Below are 25675 nucleotides of genomic sequence, written 5' to 3' on the forward strand. Positions count from 1 at the left end.
CCCTCAAGCCGTCCTTTAACCCACGGAGGAAAAATCCACTCAAAGACATTTTTTTATTCAGATCACTGAAAGAATATATATTCATTTCTATAAAACACATCATCTCCAAATTATTTACCGAATGACAAACAGTCACCATCCAGAGGGTGAGAATGAAGGCCTGCAGATCCCCTGCAGTCCAGCAGAGGCGCCAGCAGTGAAATGTTTTATTATTTTTATTAATTCAATTCAATTCAATTTTATTTATATAGCGCCAAATCACAACAGTCGCCTCAAGGCGCTTTGTATTGTGGGTAAAGACCCTACAATAATACAGAGAAAACCCAACAGTCAAAAATGACCCCCTATGAGCAGCACTTGGTGACAGTGGGAATGAAAAACTCCCTTTTAACAGGAAGAAACCTCCAGCAGAACCAGGCTCAGGGAGGGGCAGTCATCTGCCCCTAATAGTTTTATTAGGGGCGTGGCCTCTTTGACTGACAGCTGGATGGTGACACAGGCGGCTGTAGCTGCTGGCTGTTTGCCCATATTTATCATAAAGGGTAACTCTCTTTAGGAATTAAAAGTGTTTTTTAAAGGACACAAAGACTCCTTCACTTGGTTTCTCAGCAAAGAGAATTGTAACACTTGGATATCCTTCCATCTGTAGCTGCCCCCTTCACAGGAAACTGGGCCTCAGGAGCCTCCAAACAAACTGAGCCATTCACAGCTTCCATCCAAACATATTCTCATCATCCCCACGAATGATGAAGAGTACTGCAATACAATCTGTTCACACATGTACGAGCTCCCGTCAGCAGCGATGCATCTGAGAGAGTTTATTCTTTAACTAGTGGAAGCATTAAAGCTCTGATTTAATAATTACAGCAAAGAGCCAGACAAGAGAGGAGGGAGGAGAAGGAGGGGGAGGAGGAGGGGTGTCCACTTTGCTTTGTGTGGGATTTAAAGAAAGGCTGAAAGGTAACCAGGCAGCGTCTAACCCACAGTCACACTCTTCCTGTGTTTCCCTGCTTCAGTAATCAAACTGTGATTAGGAATAAAGTTTGCACTCTGGTTTATATCAGTGTCTGCTAACAGTCCGGAGGAGGTGTGCTGCAGCTTCCTGTGACTTCCAGCAGTCTGGTGATGATGTCAGAATGGGTGGGGTGAAAGGTCAGGCCATCCACCTCCATTGCCAGGTGTCCGGTTTTCCCGCTTCGGATCCCAAATTTAACCAGAGTGGACAGGAAGGACTCCTCCTGGTTTTCACAGGGAGAGAGAGATGAAATCAGCTGCTGTGGTTGTTACGAACAGAAGCTCTGAATCCTCCACCAGGCTCAGCCCTCAGCCTCCAACTGTCTGTGAGCAGCCTGAGCGCAGAGCTGGTGACAGACGGTTGGAGGCTCAGGAAAAATCCCACCTGACCCTCAAAATCAGAAATAACTAGTTATATAAACCCAGCCCTAATTTCACCTTCATACTGTGAATATTTCCACAGTTGCAGAGTCTGGAAGATCATCTCCTCGTGCACCTCTGTACTGCCTCCAGCTCCCCAGTGATGACTGGAAGTCACACTCATACAAACATCCAACAAACATCCTCAAACCTTTTGCTCCTGTTTGTTGCTCAGCTAAATAAATAAAGGCCCTGCTATCTGAGGGAATACTGAGAGTCATTTGTTTCAAACTGGTTTCCTTTCCCCTGTTTTTATAATCATTTACGTTGTGTTGACAGCCGTGAGGATCAGGAAGAGGGCGCTCATAAATACACCGTTAACTCTGTGGTGTAAATTAAAGACAGCAGAGTTTAATCTTTAAAGCAGATCGAACTGATGGTTACGATGAGCAGCAGAAAGAAAAAGTTACCTTCTCCACAGACGGCAAGTTAGCGGTCCAGGCCTGCAGCTGCTCTGTGGGGGTCACAGGTTCCAGCCCCAGCCCTCTCTTCAGGTAGCGCCGGTGTGATGGGCAGGTGTGGAGCAGGTAGAGCCCGCAGGCCACAGCGTACCCTCCCCAGTTAGACACACCTGCAGCAGCACAAGAGGAGGCCAAAAAAGCACAGCGTCAATTTAAGCTCCAGCTCACAGCACCAGATGGACCAGCTGATCCAGTCCACACATCCCACTGACTGAGCTCATTCAGTGGGGCTATTTAAGATGCTTCAGCCTGCATACACCTGCTGCTGCCTCCACCCCAGCACCTCCTTCAGGCTGTTTCTCACTGAATCACCATCATACCTGTTGATGTTCTACCTGCATTAGGACTTCCTCACATACAGAACAGAGCCAAATATAAATGACTGCAGTATGACCAGGGAACACCACCAAATGTACAAACTGTCCAAACATTTGTTTAGATTTCACAGCTGTGGTGCAGGAAAAGAGGCAGAAAACTTTAAAAACAGCCATAATTCTGATATCCTCACAGGAGCTCTGTGTTTGGAGAAATACAGCAGATCATGGAGGAATTTTTACTTTAAAAGCTACAAAAATTCATACAGGCCAAGATCACAGACCGTCTCCACTATTCTTCCAACTACCCAGAGGTCCAGACATCACACTGGGCTGTGAGAGTGGCAGGATTTTTTAACCAAGATGACAGAAATGTGGGTGGAAATCAAATGAAACGTCAAAGCATCATCAGCTTGTTTATAGACTTTGTTCATAGCTCCTACTCGAGTCTGCTGATTATTTAAGAATTTGTTACAGAGACAAAGAGCTGATCATTTCCTCCTTTGTTTCAGCTCCTTATTGCTAAAGATTAGTCATGTGTGGTGAACCGCATTATTTAGAAAGCCAGACATCACGGTGAAGCAATTCTGGCAAACCATCAGCCTACTCAGGAGGGGAAAGTGGTGCTATATTCACACGGTTTATAGTGCCGGGGGGGCGGGGGGGTGCTAAGGATATAATCAGGCTGTGGAAGGAATATTTTGAGGACCTCCTTAATCCCACTGACGGGCCTTCTGTAGCAGAAGCAGAGTCTGGGGATGAGGGGGATGTCTCACCCATCACTGGGGGTGACGTCACTGAGGCACTTAAACAACTCCTTGGCAGGGCCAACATCCAAAGTCTTCAGGAACTCTGAAAGAAGGGTCTGTCTGTTAGTCGAACCTCAGATTCAGGATGAAAAAGGTCAGAGTAGGGGTCAGAGGTGGAACGCTGGACCAGGTCTTCATCCTCTCGAGGATATTTGAGTGTGGGTGGGAGTTTGCCCATCCAGTCCACATGTGTTCTGTGGACCTGGAGAAGGCATTTCACTGCGTCCCTCAGGGTACCCTGTGAGGCCACGGTCCTCAGCAGCAAAAGAGTGGAGTGCCCACTCTGGGTCAGGGATGAATTGCTGAGTTTAAGTATCTCAGAGTATGTAATTTTGGGGTGTTGCTCCCAAATGATGGGAGAAGAGAGCAAGAGACTGACAGACATCTGGGGCTGTGTCTGCAGCGATGTGGACACTGCACCAGTCAGTCGTGGTAAAGAGGGAGCTGAGCATAAAAGCAAAGCTGTCGATTTACTGGTCAATCTACGTCCCTACCTTCACCTATGGTCACGAGCTTTAGGTGGTGACCGAAAGAACGAGATTGCGGATACAAGCAAGAGCTTCCTTCGAAGGGTAACTGTCCCTTAGGGATAGAGTGAGGAGTGCAGTCATTCAGGAGGGGCTCAGAGTAGAGCTGCTAGCTAGTAAACTGTTAAGTATTTTTTAGTTTAGTTCTGCCTGCACTGAAGAAACTGGAGAGATACCTGCAGAAATGTACGGATAAAGAAGGAAAAACTGGATCTGTGTTCAGCTCACTGCATATCAGTGTCCAGTGCGGCAGGAAGAACCAAAAAAAAGAAGAAAAAAAAAAGTCTATTTTCATTGATTATTTTTGATCTTCTGATTTCATGATTTCATGGTTGAACTTGATTCTCAGCAGTTTCACTTTAACTAATGATGAGATATAAGACGAGTTCAGGATCCAAAAACAGCTCAGAAAAGGAACAGCAGCAGAAACAGTTGTTCTTAAACCGTGTGGCTTCGCTGCAGCAGTTCAGTTTCATTTCAGAGTGTAAAGATTTCACATCAATTTTAAACCTGCAAAAGCCTTTTTTCCAGCCAATCCCAAATTTTTTATCTTGTAGAATTAAAACTAAAGGATTATCATTTGATTCAGCCCATAAAAGTGCATCAAATCCTTTAAGTTTATCCTGTGGGATTAAGTTGTATAAACGTTTATAAGGTGTGACTTTTAAAATCCATCCATTGGTTACCCTGCACAGGTTAGCAGTCTATCACAGGGCTAACACACAGACAGCAAGTGAGCCTGACATGCATGTGTCTGCACTGCAGGAGGAAGCTGCCCCCCCCCCACCTTGTTCATTTACAGCATCCATTACAGTCATGAGTGCTGCAGCTCAGCAACCTGTCAGTGAACCAGACACAGATGAAACTAATGCTTACTTAACAAACTCTATTATGCTATATATCCTGGTGAAATGTCAGGATGGATGAAGTATGAATAATAGATGCTGTCTAAGCCTGCTAAAGAACACAGCAGAGTGACTGCAGCTGCACATCAGTCCTGTTACTGCACAGAGCGAGTCCATACCAGCGGTGATGGCAAAGTCTGCAGGGACGTCACAGGCTATCAGACTGCCTTTGGGCATCAGGCTCTGCACCTTCTCCTTCACCTTCCCCATCCCCAGCTCGTTCCCACCATCACCTATTCCTGCAGACACACACACACACACACACACACACACACACACACAGAGGAGAAATCAGCAGCACACACACATTTGTCTTTATTTCTAGAGCACACCTGCTGGGATTCCTCCACCATTTAAAGCAGTGTACTGCTGATGTGAGAGCTGCAGACGGGTCAGTCTGTGTCTTCTAACTTTGAATGTGGTTGCAGCATCACTGCTGCTTTTATTATAAAGATGTAAGAGTCAGAAAATCAGAGGGCTCCTACCTGTGGTGCTGATTCCAGGTATGTGTTTGGCAGCAATGAACAGGTCGTCCACTGGATCCACCAGGTGTTTGATGTTCACGCCTCTCATGTTGTAGTAGTTTCCATCTGCAGCCCGTCCACTGCGCTCTATCGCCACCAGGTGGTCAAATCTGGTAACAAACGTTACATAAAAACATCCAGTGAGAGTATGACGGGTTTGAATGCATCAAAAAGTTCAGGTAGTCTGTTACTTTACTCAGCTGGAGTCAATGTATTTTCCTCTTATTTCTGTTCATTTGATAAAAGGAACTGGTTTTATGTAATAATCAAACCATAAAAAATATTTTTTTTACAAACCTGGTGATTTTGTGAAAACTCTGGAATACGCGGATTTTTTTCTCTGGACGGAGCTTTTTTTTTGTTTTACACTTCAAGCAATCTTTGTAACTATAACTGACACCAAGTTCATGTGTTAATTATTTATTTTGGGCTTCAGGAAAGTATTGACAGGTGTCCCAAACCTGTAGGTGAAACAGGAAGCAAACTGAAATGTCATGTGTGCCAGCCTTACATTCTTCTGATACATCTTTAGCCCCTTCTTTCACACCGCTGTGAACATGTGTGGATGGTCCTCACCAACATCCCACCCCAATGCCCCCAACAAGGCCACCAGAATCATCATCAACCCACAGAGCCCGCATGAGCCCAGAAACCCCAAGTGGCCGCCACCTACAGCAAAGACCATGCCGCAGTGGACACCAGCGTGCCGAGCCAGAAACATGCAGGAAAGCCTCCCCAGTGCATGAGGCCCCCAATGAGACCAAACAGAGGACACATAGCCTACACAACCCGGTCCCACCTGGGTAGCACGGACAGCCAGGAAGAGGAGTCCACAGCCCCAAAGCCCAGGAAGGATACCGGCTGACACAACCAGGACACTGGGGCACACCCAGCAGCACAGATTGACCCAGCCCTACCACACCTGCCACCTCCTATAGAGCAGAAGGCACCCACCCCGGCCCAGTGGGCAGGACACAGGGACCAGGCAATCAGGCCTACAGGGAGGACCCTGAACATGCACCCCACAGGCCAGCTTAATTTGTTAAAAGATATTAAAAATGTGTGTATTCAGAATATCTCAGTACAAATTTGTGACATTTATGACTGCAGCTGCATGTCATTATTTTAAGGGTTCAGGGGGTTTCAGGTCACATGACAGCTAGCACTTGTTGGGCTTCAGAGCTTTGAGAGGTGTGTGGGCTCATCCTCCTGCAGGACAAATCCTTATCAACAAAGATGAAAACAGAGGGTGAAGCATGTCTCTGAAGGACAGAGGGCTGCTCCTCCTCAGTAAGTGTGGAGTCACCCTGAGCTCCTCATCCTCGCACTAATCTGCCTGAACCTCCTCCTAAAGCAGCTGGTTTCACACACAGGATGAACTGAGGAGCTGCACAGAAGCTCAGTGTGAGATGAAGTTATTCTGGAATATGAACCATCCAAAACTGCTCTAGCAGAGCCTGACGACAGAAAGATGGAGCTGGGCAGTAGATCACCCTTTGTAGTTAAAGTAGCAACAGTTTTCCAGATGTTGTCTGCAGCTGTTTGTAGGATTACTTCCTCTGATTTAAGCCACCACAGCACAGCTGGACCAGCAAAGGCAGCCTTACTATGAAGGTATATCACACGTCAGCTCACCTGGGCTTGTTAGGGTCCCCATGGTGACACAGGAAGTGTAGCGCAGCATCTGGACCGCTGTCTTCAAACGTGACCAATGGGACCGCAGCACTCAGGACTCCTGAGGGTGACATCAAAGCATAAATGTGACATCTAGAGGTTAAAAGTACCTTTGGCTTCGCTGGGTTGTTACAACAAATGAGCTTTTTTAAGTGTTTCTTTTGGTCATTTTCACCGGAATGGAAATGGATCGACAGGTGTAAACGGCTTCTTCCTCACCAAATAAAAAACCATAGCCATTAAAATGATGCAGTGAAAATGTCATCCTCATGTTTTTAATTTTCTGATTTGGTGTCGTCTGTTTTCAATTTCAAATAAAGTTTTTCGGGTTAAAAAAAAAAAAAAAAAAAAAATTCACCTCACAGTCCCCGGGGTTGAATTACAACTCTCTCACCTGTCCTCACTGCTTCATCGATGATGGCCCGGTTCATCTCCAGCGCCCGGCGGTCTGTCACCATAGTTACCCGTTTCCCCAGAGACAGCAGCATGGTTGCCATGGCAATGGCTCCAGGTGGGCCATCAGTTTCATCAGGAGGACTGAAAAAGAGACGCAAACACCGAGAATCACCAGCGTTAGTCGCGACCTCTGCCCTCTGTGCAGCCTGAAGCTGAGTTTACAGACTGTAAATAAATGATGGGGGCAGCTTCTGCTGAAACGCTGCGGCTTCCTCCATCGTTTGTTTGCAGTCAAAGTAAAGCTGATGGTGAATTTTGGTTCACAGGTCACGTGCCAACACCGACAAACACTGACTAACGGTGAGACGCAGTAAGCAGCACTGTGACACCCCAGGATAAGAACACCTGTGTGTCAGGTGTGTGTGTTTTTATGGGTACCTGTGCATGTAGTGTGTAGGGAAGCCGGTTGTTATGGCAACAGAAGAGGAATGGGAGAGAGCCAGACAGGAGCGCAGGAGTTCATCCTGAACAAATAAAGCTCTGATTCCTCGCTCACCTGCAGACACAGACATAAACTTTCTGCTCAGTTTTCAAAAAGAAGAAAAGGAAGCGTCGCATGGCTCTGACGGCTGATCCAACAGGTGTTGCTCAGCTGGGCACGTAGAAGTACAAACACCAAAATGATAAAAATATTACAAATATTACAATATTACTGTAATTATCGCTCCAGAGGAGCTCAGGCTTCAGGTGAAACCACAATTCACGTTTATTCTTCAAGCAAATTGGCAGAAAAAGCAGACCAACAAATATGAACTGAGTCTTCATCAGGATCTGACCCACAGTCAGGATCACCTCACAGCCCAACGTGGCAGCCTACCAACACATGGTGCAGTATTCAACCTGCAGAGGGTGCTAAAAACAAGTAAGAAAACCCACATGAGCTCGTTCAAATTCAAACAATGAAAATTGGATCTATATGACAAATACATACATGCGTTGTGATAAAGAGTACACAAACGATGAAAGAACACAGAACAATGTTCATTTCTGTTTATTATTGGCCCTGCGGGTGGGCCATGCCTCAGCATAAACCAGTGTGTGTAATTATATCCCAGTAAAGTTAAACTGCACTCAAGAATATGAAGAACCCACAGCTGCTTTTTCATTCTGACTGATGATGCATGTTGGTCTGTTTTTTCTGCCAAGAATAAACTGAAATTCTCACTCACCTGTAGACAGAGAACCTCAGGAGCTTCCTGAGGTTCTACCTGCTTCACATATTATCTGACAAGTTCTTGTTCTCCTGAAAAACGGAATGACTTCCTTTTTTACCTGGATCATCTCCGATGATCGTCTCCAGCTGCCTGATCTTTACTGCTGTTGCCTGAGATACCAGGCTGTACAGTAAGGGATTTTGGGACACCTGGAAGCAGAGGGGGCTCAGCTCAGGACTGGGTTTGGTGTCAGAGGGTTGAGTTATGGTGGAGCAAGGAGAGTCAGGAACATCGGTGAGGAACATGCAGCCGGGCGAGTGACTGAATGCAAGCGGAGGCTCTGAAAGACGAGACAAACTGTTTGGTTCTGCTGCTGGCTGTGATGTAAACACAATTTTAGTCAATGATGGTGCTCACTGCTGCTGAGGATCGCCTCGATAGCGGTCACGCCACATGCCCAGAAGACTGTGACATCACCAGGCTGCAGCTCCACCGCCTCCCCGTAATCTGGCCTGGATAGGTCCTGTATGCCGAGGAGAGCTGTGCACACACGAGGTGAAGTAAATGAAGCAAATTAAGAGTGTGTGTGTGTGTGTGTGTGTGTGTGTGTGTGTGTGTACCTGGGTCTCCTATGTGTACAGGAGCTCCATGTGCCAGTGGACTGAGATAAGTGACCCTGACTGCTGCATCAAGCAGAGCAGCTGGGACAGGACGCATCGTGACCACTAGAGGGCAGCTGAACACTCCTGCAGGAACACAGCGAACTGCAGTCTGAAAATACACACACACACACACACACACACACACACACACACAGAGAGAGAGAGAGAGAGAAGAGCTGTTTAGCTCAGGCTGTGAATGCCTCATGAACTCTTGGACAAACTGAGGCCCTCGCTGCTCTTTAGCCGTCACTCCACAGATGTTACATTCAGGTGACCTCCTGCACTCTGGATCAGACACGTCCCTGTGAACCACTGCAACCTACAGCCAATCCAATTGGTTAAAAGGTGGAGATGTGGGTGAAGGTGGAGAGAGTGTGTGGTATCTGCGGGTATGCTGACTGCTTGCTACACCTCGGCTGCGTTGTGCATGTCAAAGTTTTGTGAACATGAAATAATTTCAGTTTAGTGTAACTGAAAAAAAGAAAGATAGTGAGAAAATTGAGGCATTAGAAGCTCTTTCTGGTCATAAACAACATCAATAATTAATCAAAATAATCAAAAAGAATTACTCGACTGACTGATTGATCCTTTCAGCTTTGGTTTACACTGAAGGTCTGTCTGCGCAGCTCTGAACTCAGTGTTTCAGACTGTGAGCTCACCAAACTGAGACACAGCAGTGCACAGCACAGCATACCCTGTACATGCTGACATTCCTGCCCTGCTCCACGTTCCTGACGGGGACTCCGGCATCTTTCAGTTTGCCCTCGAAGCCAAAGCTGCAGCCCAGATAGAAACACACCATGTGCGCCCACGTGCCGGGATGCTCCGCCTGCTGCTCGGGTGGAGACCTGGGAGGTAAAGTGAAGCTCATCACTGATAAATCCCACTGCTGTCTGTGAATGGTATTGCTACAGGGAATAAAAGGTTAGGCAGTGAAGCAGGACCTGCTGCTCTTCATGGCAGTCACTGGATTTTCTACTTTAATGTTGTATATTTGAAGCGTTTCTCAGTTAAAGTAGCACAGACCATTCAATGGCACACTCTGCCTACTTGATAAAACCACATTTAGCTTTCAGAAGAGGAGAAATCCTGCTGGACACAGCTGAGCTCTCTTTTAGCAGTAAATTATTAATGAGACTGCTGCAGTCATGATTAAGGGATAAATTATTATCCTGAGTCATGTTTGATTTTCCCTGTGTCTGTCAGTGTTACCTCGGCTGATGGCTGTAACTCTGCAGGCTGGAGACCGTTTTCACCAGGCGACCGTCCTCATACACGCAGTACTGAGAGATATCTGTCCTGCAGAAACACGGAGACGGGAGTGAAGTAAACACAGCCGGCTTTCCCTGTGACGTCTGACGCTCTCTGCTGCTGTCAGAGGCAGTGACCGTGAAAGGTACACGTTAGTATAAATGACATCATCATTAAAGAGGATCCGAGTCAGTATTTGTCTCCATGGGTCAGTCTCACGCCCGTCGCTGCTTTCAGACTTGTAAATCTGTTTGAGTCAGTTTTAAGAAGCTGACCTGGGCACACAGACTCCAGCCTGCATTAGAGTCAGAAAGCACCTCATTTTAACTCAGATGGGTATAGAGCAGAAAAAAAAAAAAAAACACAATCGTATGTGTCCAACATGGCACCCGCAAGGACGAGCTGCTGGTTTAAAGTCAACTACTGAAGACGGTCCAGTAGAAAAGCTGGGCAGCTCCTTCTCTGCTCCATAACCCGGAGAGGTGCAGCTCAGGCTGGTGTTCCTGCTCTGGTTCCTGTAAGAAGTCTTGATGCTGCATTTTGAACAACCTTGAGTCTTTTAATTGATCTCTGATTGATTCCTGTTCAAAGAAAATTACAGTAATCTAACATGGAGGAAATGACATCGTTAAATTCAGCTGAGCTCATACAAACTGCTCTCATCTCAGAGATAAATAATTCCAACTGAATCAGCAGGAAATTATTCACTTTGTGCTTCATGAATTCAATATTTAAACAGCATCTGGAGCCTGTCTGAGGGCACTGGATCTCTTTACAAAGAGAACGAAATGTCCGTGAACACAGGAAATGTCCGTGAACACACTGTTCTACGATCGAAAAGGTTCAACCATCGGCTCCAGCAACACAAAAAATGTCCTACCTTATGTCAGCATGGCGAGCCAGAGGTTGACAGGAAGTCTCTCCCAACTGGCTGCGATAAAGGAGTGGCAAGGGGGCGGGGTTACTGCGACAGAAGGCTTCAAAGTCATTGGCCAGATTTTTGGGCAGGATGACCACATTAGCCTGTTGGTATCCTGAGAGACACACACACACACACACACACACACACACACACACACACACACACACACACACAGGAAACATACAGATGTTACAACAGAAAGCAAAAGAAGGGGATCATCTTCATGCAGGATGACCTCATCCTGCTTCCTCCAAACATGGAGGACGCAGTCATCAGGTTTCTTTCTTGGATATTTGAAAGGAGAAAGAACCAGATGATCTTCAGGATCATCACAGGCAGGTGTGGGTTGGAGTAAGGGAGGTGTCCATCCTCTCACACACACAAAAAAACAAAACACAGTCCTCAGCATCGCCAAAACTAACAGCTGTTTCTATGGCATCAGTTTGTGTGCAGAAGATGTTCAGAGGAAAGAAAACATCTGGAGCCCGCTGGCTGATTTGCAGCCATCATACAAACAGCTCTGACTTCATCAGAGCCAAAATGAACAAGGACATCTGTAGTTAACCTGGAACAGGTGTACAGTAGTCAGGCTGAGGTACAGTACAGCTCCCTGCAGAACGAGAGGACACCAACACCTCTCGAAGGATCTCCTCCTGGCAGGAAATGCCATAAACACCTCACCAAAGGGGTCCAGCAGGTGTCCTGGTTACACGCTGAACCACCTCAGCTAGCTTCCCTCGCTGTGGAGAAGCAGTAGCTTTATGCTGAGCTCCTCCTGAATGACTGAGCTCCTCACCCTCTCTCTAAGGCTGAGCCCAGACACCCTCCAGAGGAAGATAACGGAGCCCTGTGTCTTCACAAAGTTTGTGGTCTTAAGTGAGAGCAGGACACAGTAAATCAACACCTCCACCCTCACACTCAGCTTCACCACAGCAGGTACAGTGTCCACATCACTGCAAACATCTAACTATGAACAAGACCCCAAAGAGACCCGATCTTCTCCATTGGAGATAGAAATTCCTCCCTGACCCAGAGTAGGCACTGCACCCTTTTCTGGACGAGAACCATCAATTCTCATTACTGCTGCTTCACACTCGGCTGCAAACCGCCCCCTCCAAGGGATACCTTGGATACCTTCTCCAAGTCCACAAGACTTTCAAGGACAAAGAACTGGTCCAATGTCCTCCTGAATCTGAAGTTCCACCAACTGAGGTTCCTCCTCCTCAGATACAGACCTTCACAAGGAAACTGAGTCTGAACATCACGTCTTCCGTTACTCCTTCTTAATAGGAATTAATAGACCAGCAAAGGATTAGAGATTTTTTTATTGTTGAGCTGAGCTCCCTTTCTTAGTTCCTTCCTCAGGTTTCTGAATCTTTGCTAAATCCTTTTCAAGCTTGAAATCAGGAATGCTGCCGCCATCTAAGTGTGAAAAATCACAGCCTGTCCTCAGTCCTATTAAACATTTGCAGATGCAGACCAAAACTTCAGGTGATCTCTTACCATTGGCTAATCCAGTCGTGGTCTTTATCCTGGGATCTTTCTGCCTGATCAACAACCTCAGATCAGCAGGACTTAGATTATCGAAATCATCCGACTGCAGCATATCACAACACTAACTTCGGTAAGCTGCTCCAACTACGACCGCTTTCTTCTCCTCGCTGGACAAACCGCTTCTTGTTTAACTCTCCGGGCAGACAGAGCTGATACAGGTGTGGAGGGAGGACCTGCAACAATCACCTGCTCTTATCTGCTTCACTACAGTTAATGTTTGACTGGAGACGAGTTAGATGAAGTTAATCTGTGAAACACTTGACTGTTTCTTCTAAAGTCCACCTGATGTTTTTGTACCCACACTGCTTGACTCAGTGACTCTGTTTCCAGGCACGTCTTACAGACGACGTGTTTTTCCTTACAGAGTCACTTCTCTGGTCTTCGTGCTCTCCTCTCTCTGCACTGATGAGAGTACAGACTGAAATAAAGACCACACACTCGCTGCCCTGTTGTCCTTTTCCTGCAGAGAGCAGCTGTGGTCAACTAGAAAAGAAGCTTCAGCCGAGCAAAAACAAAATCCCCGGCTCTCTCCCTTTGAGCAGTTTTACTACATTAGTTTTTCCCCCAGGTAGCAGAAAACATTTCTCTTTTTTTTATTTTTTGGCCACAGTGGCCCCATTTGCAGTAGAGGAGAAACAGGAAACTAGGGAAAGACAGGCCGGGATCCGAGCCTGCGCCGCGGCGCAGCGCATGCATGCAGTCGCCGGCTCCAACCACCAAGGCAGCCGGGCGCCCCCAGAAAACATTTCTGCAAATAAGGGAACAACCATTCACAGCTTAAATCACCATGAGGCCCAATCCCTGCAAACACACCTGAACAACAGCTTCAGCCTGTCTGCTAGCTACTGCTGGTGCACACCTGACACATTAAGACGCAACTCCACATTCGTCATTTAAATATGCGTTACAGATGAGGACAAAATTATCAGCCCACCTATAAAATTTACAGTTTTTGTCAGTTTCCCAAAGTCCTTTAACAGAGATGGGGATTTTCAACATGCCATTTCTGAACATACAAGTTTTCTTTAGAAGGTATAAGTTATTTCTGTTTGCACACAATAACTGAAATATTTCAGAAAGAAATAAAACTACCAGGGTCAATGTTATCAGCCTCCTGAAAAACTGACCTTTAGCACAAATCAGTGATGTGTTTTATCTCTGTGAAGCTCAAAGCTCATAAAATCCAGTCAAAGCTGAAGGTTACCTTCCAGTTTACACAGTATAAAAACTTTGAGCTTCATGCTAAAAACAAAATAGACTTTAGAAAAAGAATTGTTGACGCTTACAAAGCAGGAGATGGATATCCAGAGTTATCACAACATTTCCAAGAACTAAAGAGAATTCAAACACTCTGGAAAGAAATCTGGAGAAACGTGTCCGAAGACCCCAGAGACTCAACTCAGGAATTGTAGTCTGAATGAAGGAATGAACCCTGCACAGATTGCAGACCAAGAAAAATTCCACTTCTGCAGAAGAAACACCTTCAAGCCAGTCTGAAGTATGCTGAGGACAACCTGGAGAAAGATCATGCATACTGCATCCTTTGAGCTCTTTGGACACAGAGATGCGGTTTATGTTTGGAGGCGTATGACCTCAAGAGTGCATAATCTAACACGTGCGTCTGAGGTGGAAGGAATCATGATGAAGGATATGTTTAGATCTTGAAAGAAAACTTCAAGCAGTCAGCCACCAAACTAAGTCTGGGTCGACCCCAAACATACGTCACTCCTGGAGAAGAGCAACCTCCAAAAGACCCAAGCGAACGTTACTGACTGGCCTCTGCACAAAGCACTGACATGAACCCCACTGGAAAACTGAAGACCAAGGTCCATGCCACAAAATCTGGAGGAGCTTGAGAGATTTTCCAAAGAAGAACGTGCAGGGATTGCTCAGTGGACGTGTGAGACTTACTGAAAACTTCAACACGACTGCAGCAACAAGAACACACAACTGACTGTCAGAATCAGCAGGTAATTATTTTGACTCTGGTACTTTTTTGGTTTGTGTGAAATCATTTTGTTTCAGTGTGAAAAATGAAATAATGTAATAAAATTAGGATGTTTGGAAAAGCTGGGTTAAGATTCCTTAATCTGTTTAACAGCACTTTGGATGACGAAAAATGACATTTCCGGGGTGGGTGGGGGGGTGGGTGTAATAATTCTGTATCTGCACAGGGTTAAACTTTCACTCTGGCCGGTGCATGCTGTTTTCTCAGAGGAGATATCTGTGGAAATCTTTCATTATCACTCCAGGAGTCAGAAAACAGCATTACTGTTATGGCTACAAAAAGCAGTTTCAGTCTCGAAGCGCAAAAGTCCACAACCCGTCTGTGTGGTTCAGGACCTTTAAAGACACCACCCTGTGTTCTCAGCCATCGGCAGCACATTTGGTTCACATTGTTTTCTCACAGATTTACAGAAGCTGCATTAATTAGTTTGTGTTCTGAGTCACGTGTGCTGCTGCAGTCCTTCCTGGTTGGATCAGTGAGGGTTTGAGGCTGGAGCTGGCTGATGTACAGCAGCACAGAGACAATGGAGTCTCTGCGGTTTCCCCCCTTTGTGTTTATAATGGTTCACTCTGCTTAAAAGCTCATCTCTACACTGTGTGTGTGTGTGTGTGTGTGTGTGTGTGTGTGTGTGTGTGTGTGTGTTACCTGTATTCATGGCAGAGTTACAGATACTCCTGAAGTATCTGAGGGAGCGTTGAGCAGCTCTCACTGCAGGCAGCATCTTTCTTCACCTAAACGTTAAAAATGCGATAAGTAAACTGAAGAATAAGCGGGCTGTTTGATTGGTTAATTCACAGGTGAACAGTCAATCAAACACAGTTTTGGGGATTACTATAACCATAAATTCATACATGACATTGTGCATAAATTACCAGGAATTATTCTGATGTACGTTCCTGTGCATAAACAAATTCATGAGCTGAATCATGTGAAAGTGCCTCGAGGCGACTGATGTTGTGATTGGGCACTTTATGAATAAAATATAACTAAAACTGAATTGAACTGAAACATCATGAACTATCAGGAACAAGCAGAAGAGAACAGTTCATGTGTATGAAGCTGAGAACACTTTCTTACCTGATGACACCTGCATGGAGTTTCCTCCTTTATTGCCTGGATGAGACCACACGGAGCAGCAGGTATCAAACACCTGTTAGGTGAGGATGCAAAGTGTCTGAGATTCACGAGGAAGAAGAGTTCAACATAAAACAGCTCCAGTAGGCATGAAGCTGTGCGCTTATCAGGAGCTGCAAACTGCTCTGGAATGAAGTCAGTGAGATTTTATTCAGCAACTTCAAACTTGTTCCTCACAAATACTTTCATGTTGCTGCTGCTCAGCCTTCCAACATGAAACCCTCCAGTACGAGTGCAACGCATGTTTCCTTTAAAAATTCACCAAACATCGAACCAGCCGCCGATCTCATGGCCTCATTTCTAATCCTGTCCATCCTGCTCACTCCCAGTGAAGATCTGAGCCTCTTCAGCTCTGCCTCCTGTCTTTGTGTCTCCATCACAGCAGGTCTCACTACCATCCTGTAAACCTTCTCTTTCACTCTGGCTGCTCTCCTTCTGTCACAGATCACCCCAGACACTGTCTCCATCCTGCCTGCACTCTCTTCTTCACCTCTCTGGTCTGTTGCATCCTCTCACTCTCCAGGACTATGTTAAGTAGTCTGGTGAAAAAGTCTACTGCCTTCTCTCCGAGACATCTTACCTTTCTTCAACAGATGCGAATCTTTATTCTGTTTCTACTGCAGTGAGGAGGAGGAAGGCTGTAACATCCAGAACCCGCGGACATTTTCAGCTCCAACTCCGATTATTCTGTTTTTTTTTCTACTTTAAACAGAATTTGCAGCATCCAGCAGCTTCATGCTCACTGACCACAGGACCACTGGGATGCATTCAGCTAAGGTCACTGCCATATGAAAAAATAAAAGTCAAAACCCTGTTCATATTTACAACAATGCACCCATAGAGACATGCAGCCGCAGTTACAGCAGTGTAAACATATCTGTCTGCAGAGGAGCGAGAAGGCAGCAGAGCCGTTTTCTCTGGCTGTGGAAGTGGATCAGTGAACGCAGCACACACTGGGACTTCTTTACGTTCCAACCCACCGATCGGGGGACCTTCCGTGAAGCTTCCCCGGACCTCCGGTTTGACCGCTACGGTTAGCACCGTCCTCGGCGGTGGCTCCAGCTGTGGCTGCTCCCTGAAAGGAGCTGTGTCACCAGTACCCGCTCATACGTTAGAAACAGTGTGTGTCACAACTCTGAATAGTTTACAAGCTGTTGTCAGCAGCTGATTAGCTATTTCCTCATCTTACTTATCCGCTACCTTCTTCTTCTTCTTCTTCTTCTTTGGTGTTTATTGGCAGCTGGCATCCAGTAAGGTGCATTACTGCCTCCTGCAGGAAACTCCAGTCTTATAGTATCCTATAGTATCCCTAAGCAGTAGGTTTTACTCAGCCCAGTCTTTGTGAGCTAGCTCAGTACTGCTGCTCTTCCTGTGTCACATCCGTCCACTTCAGCATACTCCCCACGTCATGTACTCGACCCAGTCTCCATAGTTTCTGCAACATTTCCTCCTTTCTCTAGCAAACTTTCTACAGTCTTGATCACAGACACCAGACAGATGTTTCCCTATTATGAATAAAGTACTTTTGAGGTTACTGTGCCCTATCCAGATTCTGCTCCTCATAATTTGATCCCTGTGTGTCTTGATACTGGGACAACTTTATTTTGTACCGAATACAAATACCTTCCTGTTATGCCGCTGTCCCAGCTCAGTTACCATTGTCTGTTTATCAGTGCTTTTCCCTTCTGTTTCAATAACTTCATGTTGTATTCAACCTGTTCTTTCCTGATTTAACTTTTTGCCAGCTTGTCCGCTTCTCTTTTTTTGGGGGGGTGAACCTTTATTTTACCAGGGAAAATGTTTGACAATCACTTCTCATTTATAAACATGACCTGGCCAAGAGGCTCCAATACAATCAGGTCCACTACACATAGATACACATAAACATAAACATATAAACATACCAAGAATCAATCAATCAATAAATAAATCAGAGATTAACATGGAGCAAACATGTGAATCATGACAACTGGATAAAAATGAAGGAGACGTGTTCCTGTGTTCGGGAATGAAGCTCATAATCCAAACATGTGCTGGAACTATTTCCTGCCAGGTTACTGTAAATTACCATTTTAAATTCCAGACTAGAATCCAAAATCCTTCTCCTCACCTACAAGGTCTTGAATAATCAGGCACATCTTATCTCAAAGACCTCATAGTACCATATCACCCCAACAGAGCACTTCGCTCTCAGACTGCTGGCTTACTTGTGGTTCCTAGGATACTTAAGAGTAGAATGGGAGGCAGAGCCTTCAGCTTTCAGGCCCCTCTTCTGTGGAACCAGCTTCCAGCTTGGATTCAGGAGACAGACACCCTCTCTATTTTTAAGATTAGGCTTAAAACTTTCCTTTATGATAAAGCTTATAGTTAGGGCTGGATTAGGTGACCCTGAACCCTCCCTTAGTTATGCTGCTATAGGTCTAGGCTGCTGGGGGGTTCCCATGATATACTGAGTGTTTCTTTTCATTTACCTATTTTCACTCTGTTTATACTTCACTCTGCATTTAATCGTTAGTTATTATTGATCTCTGTCTCTCTTCCACAGCATGTCTTTTCTCTCCCCTCACCCCCAACCAGTCAGCAGATGACCCCCCCTCCCTGAGCCTGGTTCTGCTGGATGTTTCTTCCTGTTAAAAGGGAGTTTTTCCTTCCCACTGTCATCAAGTGCTTTGCTCATAGGGGGTCATTTTGACTGTTGGGTCTTTACCTTATAATATAAAATGCCTTGAGGTGACTTTTTGTTGTGATAAAATTGAATTTAATTAAATTTGCAATATCTGACTCTGTGATATCCCTCCTTCCTGAATCACTGTCCACAACACTGCTTCTAATTAATAATATCATGTATTTAACATGGCACAATTTCCCAAACTATTGAACAATGTGAGATTTCAGGCATCGACTGTCAGATCCAAAATCCACCTGAACTGGTTTATATCATTACAATAAATAAAGAAGCTCCACTGAAGTTGATTCTGCACTCACATTTAGACCAGCTTAAAGATGGAACTTGTTCTTAAAGAAACACACATTTGGATTCATGTATTTATTAAACATGTTTTTCTCTAACAAACTCCTCTGTGAGTAAATCTGTGTTTTAGATCCTCTGCAGCTCTGAGGCTGCGCAGTACAGACAGTCAGATCTCAGCAGGATGCACATTTAACAAGCTGTTTACAGACTTCTCTGATTTCAAACACTGTGGATCACACACCTGAGGATGAGAAACATGTGGATCACACACCTGAGGATGAGAAACATGTGGATCACACACCTGAGGATGAGAAACATGTGGATCACACACCTGAGGATGAGAAACATGTGGATCACACACCTGAGGATGAGAAACATGTGGATCACACACCTGAGGATGAGAAACACGTGAACCACACACCTTCACACAGTCTCAGAGAACCTGTGGTTCCTCTATGTGTCCCAACTCCATCCAACTCAACACAAACTCTGAATTAATGCAATCATTTCTGTACAAGACATGAATGTTTGTCACTAACAGGCTCTCAGAGCCTTTATTTACCTTTATTTTAAATAATAAACAGAGACATCAGAAATATCAGTCATGTCATCCGTGCACGTAGTCTGAAAGAAGACTGTCACTGGACATGTGTGCTCATGTTGGCAGCAATGTAGAGACCAAACCAAACTGAAAGCTGGAGGTGTCGTTCCCAGGAGCGAGAGAGAGACAAGGTGGGTAGCTGAGGCCTACGTAAACCATGTGGTGGCCCCACACAGGTGGAACCGACACCACCTTTGAACCTCTGCAGGAGGAAACCCTGCAGAGGGAGCAATGAGATGAGTTGCATGGCTGAAGAAATAAAGCCCATCACATCAACCTTTGATTTAGGTTTTGCAATGACTTTAAAAATGTGAGGGGTTATGGGCTGTATAGATGATTGATGGAAACACTCCATACTGGCTGTGTGCATCAGCCTCATATTCATTGCAGGTCAGGCTCTTCGTGCCTCTGAACCTCCTTAAGAGCAGCAAACACGACTGAAGTGCCTTCACAAGAAGAGCCGTGAACCAGAAAGGTTCAAAGGTTAATATGAATCCACACTCACAGAGTCCGGAGGCACGATGGATCTTATTTGAATCCAGTTTGTTTGGGAGGTGCTGCCTTCTGTGAGTTGCTTTGGTTCTTAGTTTATTTGTACAGACACCTCAGGAATCTGCAGCTGCTCCCGCTGATGAGCTCTGCACACGGGTTAGGGTAACCCTAACTGTGCAGCCTTATTCTTCTCTCAGCTGCTCCCTTTAGAGATCGTCTGCCTCCGTCTCACCCTATCCCAGCATGCTCCACTGTCACTCCACCCCTCTGTATGTCCTCCTTCACTACATCCATGAATCTTCTCTGAGGTCTTCCTCTTCTCCTCCTGCCTGCAGCTCCATCATCTATATCCACCCTCCCTCCTCAGCACATGTCCAAACCATCTCAGCTTCTCTGGCTCTGAGCTGTCCCTCTGATGGACTCATTTCTAATCCTGTCCCTCCTGCTCAGATCTGAGCATCTTCAGCTCTGCCACCTCCAGCTCGGCCTCCTGTCTTTGTGTATTTTTTTCTGTGTGTTGAAACGCTACACTGCTTTGCAGCTGTTGCTTTGAAGCTCTAGAACAAATTGCCCCTTCATATCAGAACCTCTCCAACAGACACTTTTAAAACCCATTTTTATTCTTTGTCTTTTAAATCAGAATGAGTCTTAAGTCCTGGATACATTATAATTGCTGTTTTCTTTTACTTATTTTTTTTATGTTTTCTGCCTTAACTGTCTTCTTATCTTATGTTTTATGTTATTTTATTTATTTTAAATGTACAGCACTTTGGTCATCTGCTGTTGTTTTTAAAATGTGCTTTAAAAATAAACTTGACTTCAGGGATGAATCCATCAGCATGTTTCTTTCTGAGCCACACTGTTATTCTCAGATGTGTTCAAACCAACCATCAACATGCAGAGCTGAAAAATAAAGCCAACCCTGCAGAGCTCTAAACCTGCACTCTTTCTCAATGCCTGTAGGGGGCGACTCCTCTAAATGCAGAAAGTTTGAGGTATCTGTGGCCTAAGTAAACACTTCCCTGATTTTATGGTCTCAGTTTCAAGTCTTACTGTATAAAATGATGTTAAATGAGTAAATTTTGGTCAGATTTACCAGAATATAGCTCCATCCCTCATTTCTCATGTTTGATTTTAAAAACACCAAGATGACGATGGCAAAAATGCCCAGCTCAAGGCTTCATAAACCCACAGTTGATTAAGGTTGCATTTGTCTTTTTTACTGTTTATGACTCAAACTAGATCCAGTAAAAATGAGGGACATTTTGTCAGCATGTGAGAAATGCTGTGTGGTCACCCTACAGGCATGTATAGGAGTCTGGTCAGATAACGGTGTTCATACTGCCCTTCCTTGACTCATTTATACTTTTAATAGCTAAGATGGAAACAGACAAAAAACACTGAGTGGCTTTATGACTCTGTTTATGATGGCAATAACAATGGAAAAGAGGTATTTAAAACATTCAGTGATTTTATTTTACTGCATATGAGATTAATGCAGAGCTGCTTGTTCATGTGCTATAGCTGCTGCCTGCTGTGCTGCGACAGGCTGACCTTTGACCTTTGACCTCACAGGAATTCTGGGAATCAGCTTTGGCATGTCAAATCAGAGGAAACATAAAGCAACCACAGCTTTGAATCCCAACCCAAAAAAAGAAACGTGAAACTTCTTTTTTTGTGTCTTAGACTGGAGTTCAGGACCCAACGATATAAAAAACAGATAATCCAAAGTTAACAAGAGAAAAAGTCCCAAAAACACAGGGGAGAGAGATGACTCAACAGAAAACTATCAAAGTAAAACAGGAAGTGAGCAAACAACCAACAAGGACACGTGAAACATGAAAAACAGGTATGGATGGACACATTTGGAGGCCTGCATTTCGATCCAGCATTGGGGCTTATCCAGGTAACTCCAGGGTTAACCTGAGTTATACCTGTACTATGAAGGTGGACTAATATTACCATGGAAACTGATGCTGCAGGCAGAAACTGCTGTGGAGTAGGTTTGAGATCAACAGGAATGAAATCATAGTCTGCTGACCAATCAGGTCTCTGGAAAATTCCTGGAAGATCCCTCAGAGCTCAGAGGGAGGGCCCAAGATTTTAGAGAGCATCTGAAGCCTTCAGAGAAACTTTGGCTCTCATTGTTTCCTGTTTGAAAACAGCTTCAGGGTTCTCTGATCCTAGAACTGAGCAGCGTTTGCACTTGCTATCAGATCTGTGTTTGATTTCTTCTTTCCTCTCTGAGCTTAAACAGCATCACGACTGCAGCTCAGACATCTCACTGTCTCACACACATCCAAACATTCATTTCCATCCATCCATCCATCCATCCATTTTCTTCTGTTTATCCAGAACCAGATCACTGGGACAGAGAAGCCCAGACCTCCCCCTCCCCAGCCACATTGTCCAGCTTTTCTGGGGGAACACCGAGGCATATCCAGGCCAGGCAAGAGATATAATGTCTCCAGTGTGTCCTGGGTCTGCCCTTGGGCCTCTTCTCGGTAAGACATGCCCGGAACACCTCACCCAGGAAGTGTCCAGGAGGTATTCTAGTCAGGTGTCTGTACCACCTCAACTGACTCCTTTCGATGTGGAAGAGTAGCAACTCTATTCTGAGCCCCTCCCAAATGACTGCACTCCTCACCCTAACTCTTAGGGATAGGTCAGCCACCCTTCTGAAGAAGCTCATTTTGGCCGCCTGTATCCACGATCTTGTTCTTTCAGTCACTACCCAAAGCTCCTGACCATAGGTGAGGGTAGGGACGTAGATTGACCTGTAAATTGACAACTTCGCTTTCATGCCCAGCTCTCTTTTCACCACAACAGATCTGTGCAGCGTCCGCATCACTGCAGATGCAGTCCTAATCTGTCTGTCAATCTGCCTCTCCCCCCCACTTGTGGACAAGACCCCAAGATACTTAAACTCCTCCATTTGGGGCAGCAACTGATCCCTGAGACAGCCACTTCACACTCAGCTGTGAACTGCTCCGGTGTGAGCTGGAGGCCACAACCTGATGAAGCCAACAGGAGATTCTGAGGCCACCAAGGTGGCTCCTATCCACCACTTGTCTACATCTAGAAATTCTGTCCATAAAAATTATGAACAGAATTGGTGACAAAGGGCTGCCCTGATAAAGTCCAACACCCACAGGCAACAAGTCTGATTTATTGCCGGCAATATGGACCAAGTTCTCACTGTGGTTGTACAGAGACTGAATGGCCAACAACAATGGGCCAGACACCAAGGGACGTGCTTGAATGCTTTCTCCAAGTCCACAAAACACATGTAGATAAGATGGGCAAACTCCCACACAAACTCGAATATCTGCAAGAGGATAAACAGCTTGTCCAGCGTTCCGTGACCAGGATGAAAACCGTATTGTTCCTCTTGAATTTGAGGTTCGACTAATAGACAGACCGTGGAAAGACTTTCCAGCACCTTGGCATAAACCTTACTGGGGAAGCTGAGGAGTGTGATCCCTCAGTAGTTGGAGCACATCATTAAGTCCCCCTTCTTAAAGATGGGGACCATCACCCCAATCTGCCAATCCAGTGGCACTGTCCCAGATCTCCACACAATGTTGCAGAGGCACATCAACCAAGACAGCCCTACAACATCCAGAACCTTCAGGAACTCAGGGCGACTCTCGTCCACCCCAGGGGCCCTGCCATCAAGGAGTTGTTTAACCACCTCAATGACCTCACCCCCAGTGATGGGTGAGTCGTCCCCCTCATCCCCAGACTCTGCTTCCACTACAGAAGGCATATCAGTGGGATTAAGGTGGTCCTCGAAGTTTTCCTTCCACCGCCTAACTATGGCCTCAGTTGAAGTCAGCAGTACCCCACCTGCACTATACACCATGTGGGTATAACACCACCTTCTCCTCCTTAGTCGCCTGACAGTTTGCCAGAATCACTTCAAGGCTGTCTGAAAGTATTTTCCCATGGCCTCACCGAACTCCTACACTCGAGTTTTTGCTTCAGCCACCCGTCAGATGCCTCCAGAGTCCCACAGGCCAACCCAATAATACTCCTAACTACCAGATGGTAGTTACCTCTGGTAACTACCATCTGGTTCGGGGGATTACCACCATGGTTCGGGGATTACCACCATGACAAGCACCAACCATCTTGCAGCTGCAGCTCTGAGCAGCAGCCTCAATAATGGAGGTGTGGAAAATGGTCCATTCAGATCACTGTCCTCAGCCAGCATTCATTTAATGGAATAGCAATTAAGCATTCGGCTGCTTTGGACTGCTGTAAAGAACATGCTATGCCTTGTTTAGGAGAAGCTGGAGATCAAATCTGAGATGCAAACTGCGGTTTCTACAGAGCTCTACTGTACACCTGCTGCCACAGATCCCACCTCCTTCACCATCCATCAGTCTGAGCTCACCTGAGCTCCGTATTCACAGATCCACAGGAGCATATTTTACCCTCAAACATCTGAAGGACCGAGCTAAAAAAATGAGCCCAGGAAAAACATCAGAAAACAGCCCGACCTTCATCTCTTTTAGAGAACCAGCGACAGCAGGAAGCTAACATTTTACATAATTCCTTTTGAGAAATCGATCATTAAGCTGGAACGTTTTTTTCCAGGTAAATCTGTGATGGTCAGGTGGGAGCCATTTGCTGAACTGGAATGGAATGACCTCTATACTGTACTGTCCTTTAAATTCTTATCTTCTTAATCCATATGTACTTTAAACTGTCCCTCATTCACCTCAGTTACACTTTCTGACCTGCTTATGGTATCAGTGAGTCCAGTGTTGTGCAAGATCAAACTTCCAAAGAGCTCACAGAGACACTCAAATACTCTCATGTTCACCAGAAACTGAGGAAGTCATCACAGCAACCCTCCTGAATAAGAACTAAAACACAGTGATTGGACCTGTCCTGTATTGGGGGTTTGTGCTGTTGGAGCCTTTCGCAGCATTTTTAATGCAATTATCTGACCAATAATGTGGCTGCTGTGCGCTTCATTGGACTGACAGACTGTCCAAGAAGGCAGAGCTCCAGTTTGCTGAGTGAGATTCAGGGATTTTATTTGGATGTTACTGAGTGCTGATTAGCAGATGACTGTGTAATGCACCCATGTAGTCTGTGCATGCAGCCTGATAACCAATCTAAGCACTCCACCCTCTTCCCCATATATGCTCCCTTCTGGCTCCAGAAAAACAACACGGTGGTAGCAATCAAGCTAAAATGGATGCTTTAAATCAGGAGTCCAGAAACCATTCATGTTGGCTATGTCCATCTTTTACGTACAGTCAGATGAGGACAGCATCGGTGTGGTCTGGGGGAGCTTCAATGCTGTGTTTCAGATGTTTCTTTGTCTTTCTGGCTGAGCGACGGGTCATCTGGGTAAATCCTCCTCCTGAATATTTAAATAGATGAAGTCACCTGGATTTGATCAGCCTTTTGGGGCGGCCTGTAGCGAGCGTGAAATTAAACGAATTCATTAAAAATAAACGAACAGTGTGGTGATGTCATCGGGCTGACTTATTTTGCTTTAGGTTCACCTCTGATTGTTTTTATCTGTGGTGTCCCCATCACTGTTAATGATTGATCAAAATTCTGATTTTGGGGGTGGGAGGAGGGGAGTGGGGGCATTTACCTTTGCTGGCTTCTGAAGGGCAGGGGGGGGGGGTTAATCCTAAAGGATGAATTATAGCACAGAGAGCTGCATCTGCTGACTGGACTAAGTGCCAGACAGAGTTTGAACTTTGACCTCTGACAGGAGGGGCTGTATAAAGGAGCAGAGGTGCTGGGCGTTGCTGTGCTAGTTTGGACGGAGGGCTGCAGCACTCGCCATCAGC

At 45.5% G+C, this 25675-nt stretch overlaps 1 protein-coding gene across 3 annotated transcripts; it reads right to left on the bottom strand.

Moving 5' to 3' along the window:
* Positions 1-392: 392 nt before the first annotated feature.
* On the bottom strand, positions 393-17016 carry dglucy (D-glutamate cyclase). 3 transcript variants are annotated; one of them, XM_030759200.1, is made up of 16 exons: positions 16770-17016; positions 15733-15805; positions 15301-15386; positions 11052-11205; positions 10133-10219; positions 9615-9768; positions 8879-9029; positions 8676-8798; positions 8377-8598; positions 7483-7600; positions 7043-7185; positions 6610-6709; positions 4936-5084; positions 4570-4689; positions 1845-2005; positions 393-1238 (listed from the first exon to the last, which is right to left on the bottom strand). In XM_030759200.1, exons 3-16 carry the CDS (start codon positions 15374-15376, stop codon positions 1071-1073), a joined length of 1926 nt encoding a protein of 641 aa, XP_030615060.1. In that variant the 5' UTR covers positions 15377-15386; positions 15733-15805; positions 16770-17016; the 3' UTR covers positions 393-1070. The 3 variants fall into 3 exon arrangements, with proteins under 3 accessions (XP_030615060.1, XP_030615059.1, XP_030615061.1); XM_030759199.1 differs by lacking the exons at positions 15301-15386; positions 15733-15805; positions 16770-17016 and adding an exon at positions 12597-12760; XM_030759201.1 differs by lacking the exons at positions 15301-15386; positions 15733-15805; positions 16770-17016 and having other exon boundaries at positions 10133-10214; positions 11052-11125.
* Between the last annotated feature and the right edge of the window lie 8659 nt (positions 17017-25675).

This window comes from Archocentrus centrarchus, chromosome 22, assembly GCF_007364275.1.
Source record: "Archocentrus centrarchus isolate MPI-CPG fArcCen1 chromosome 22, fArcCen1, whole genome shotgun sequence".
Taxonomy (NCBI): domain Eukaryota; kingdom Metazoa; phylum Chordata; class Actinopteri; order Cichliformes; family Cichlidae; genus Archocentrus; species Archocentrus centrarchus.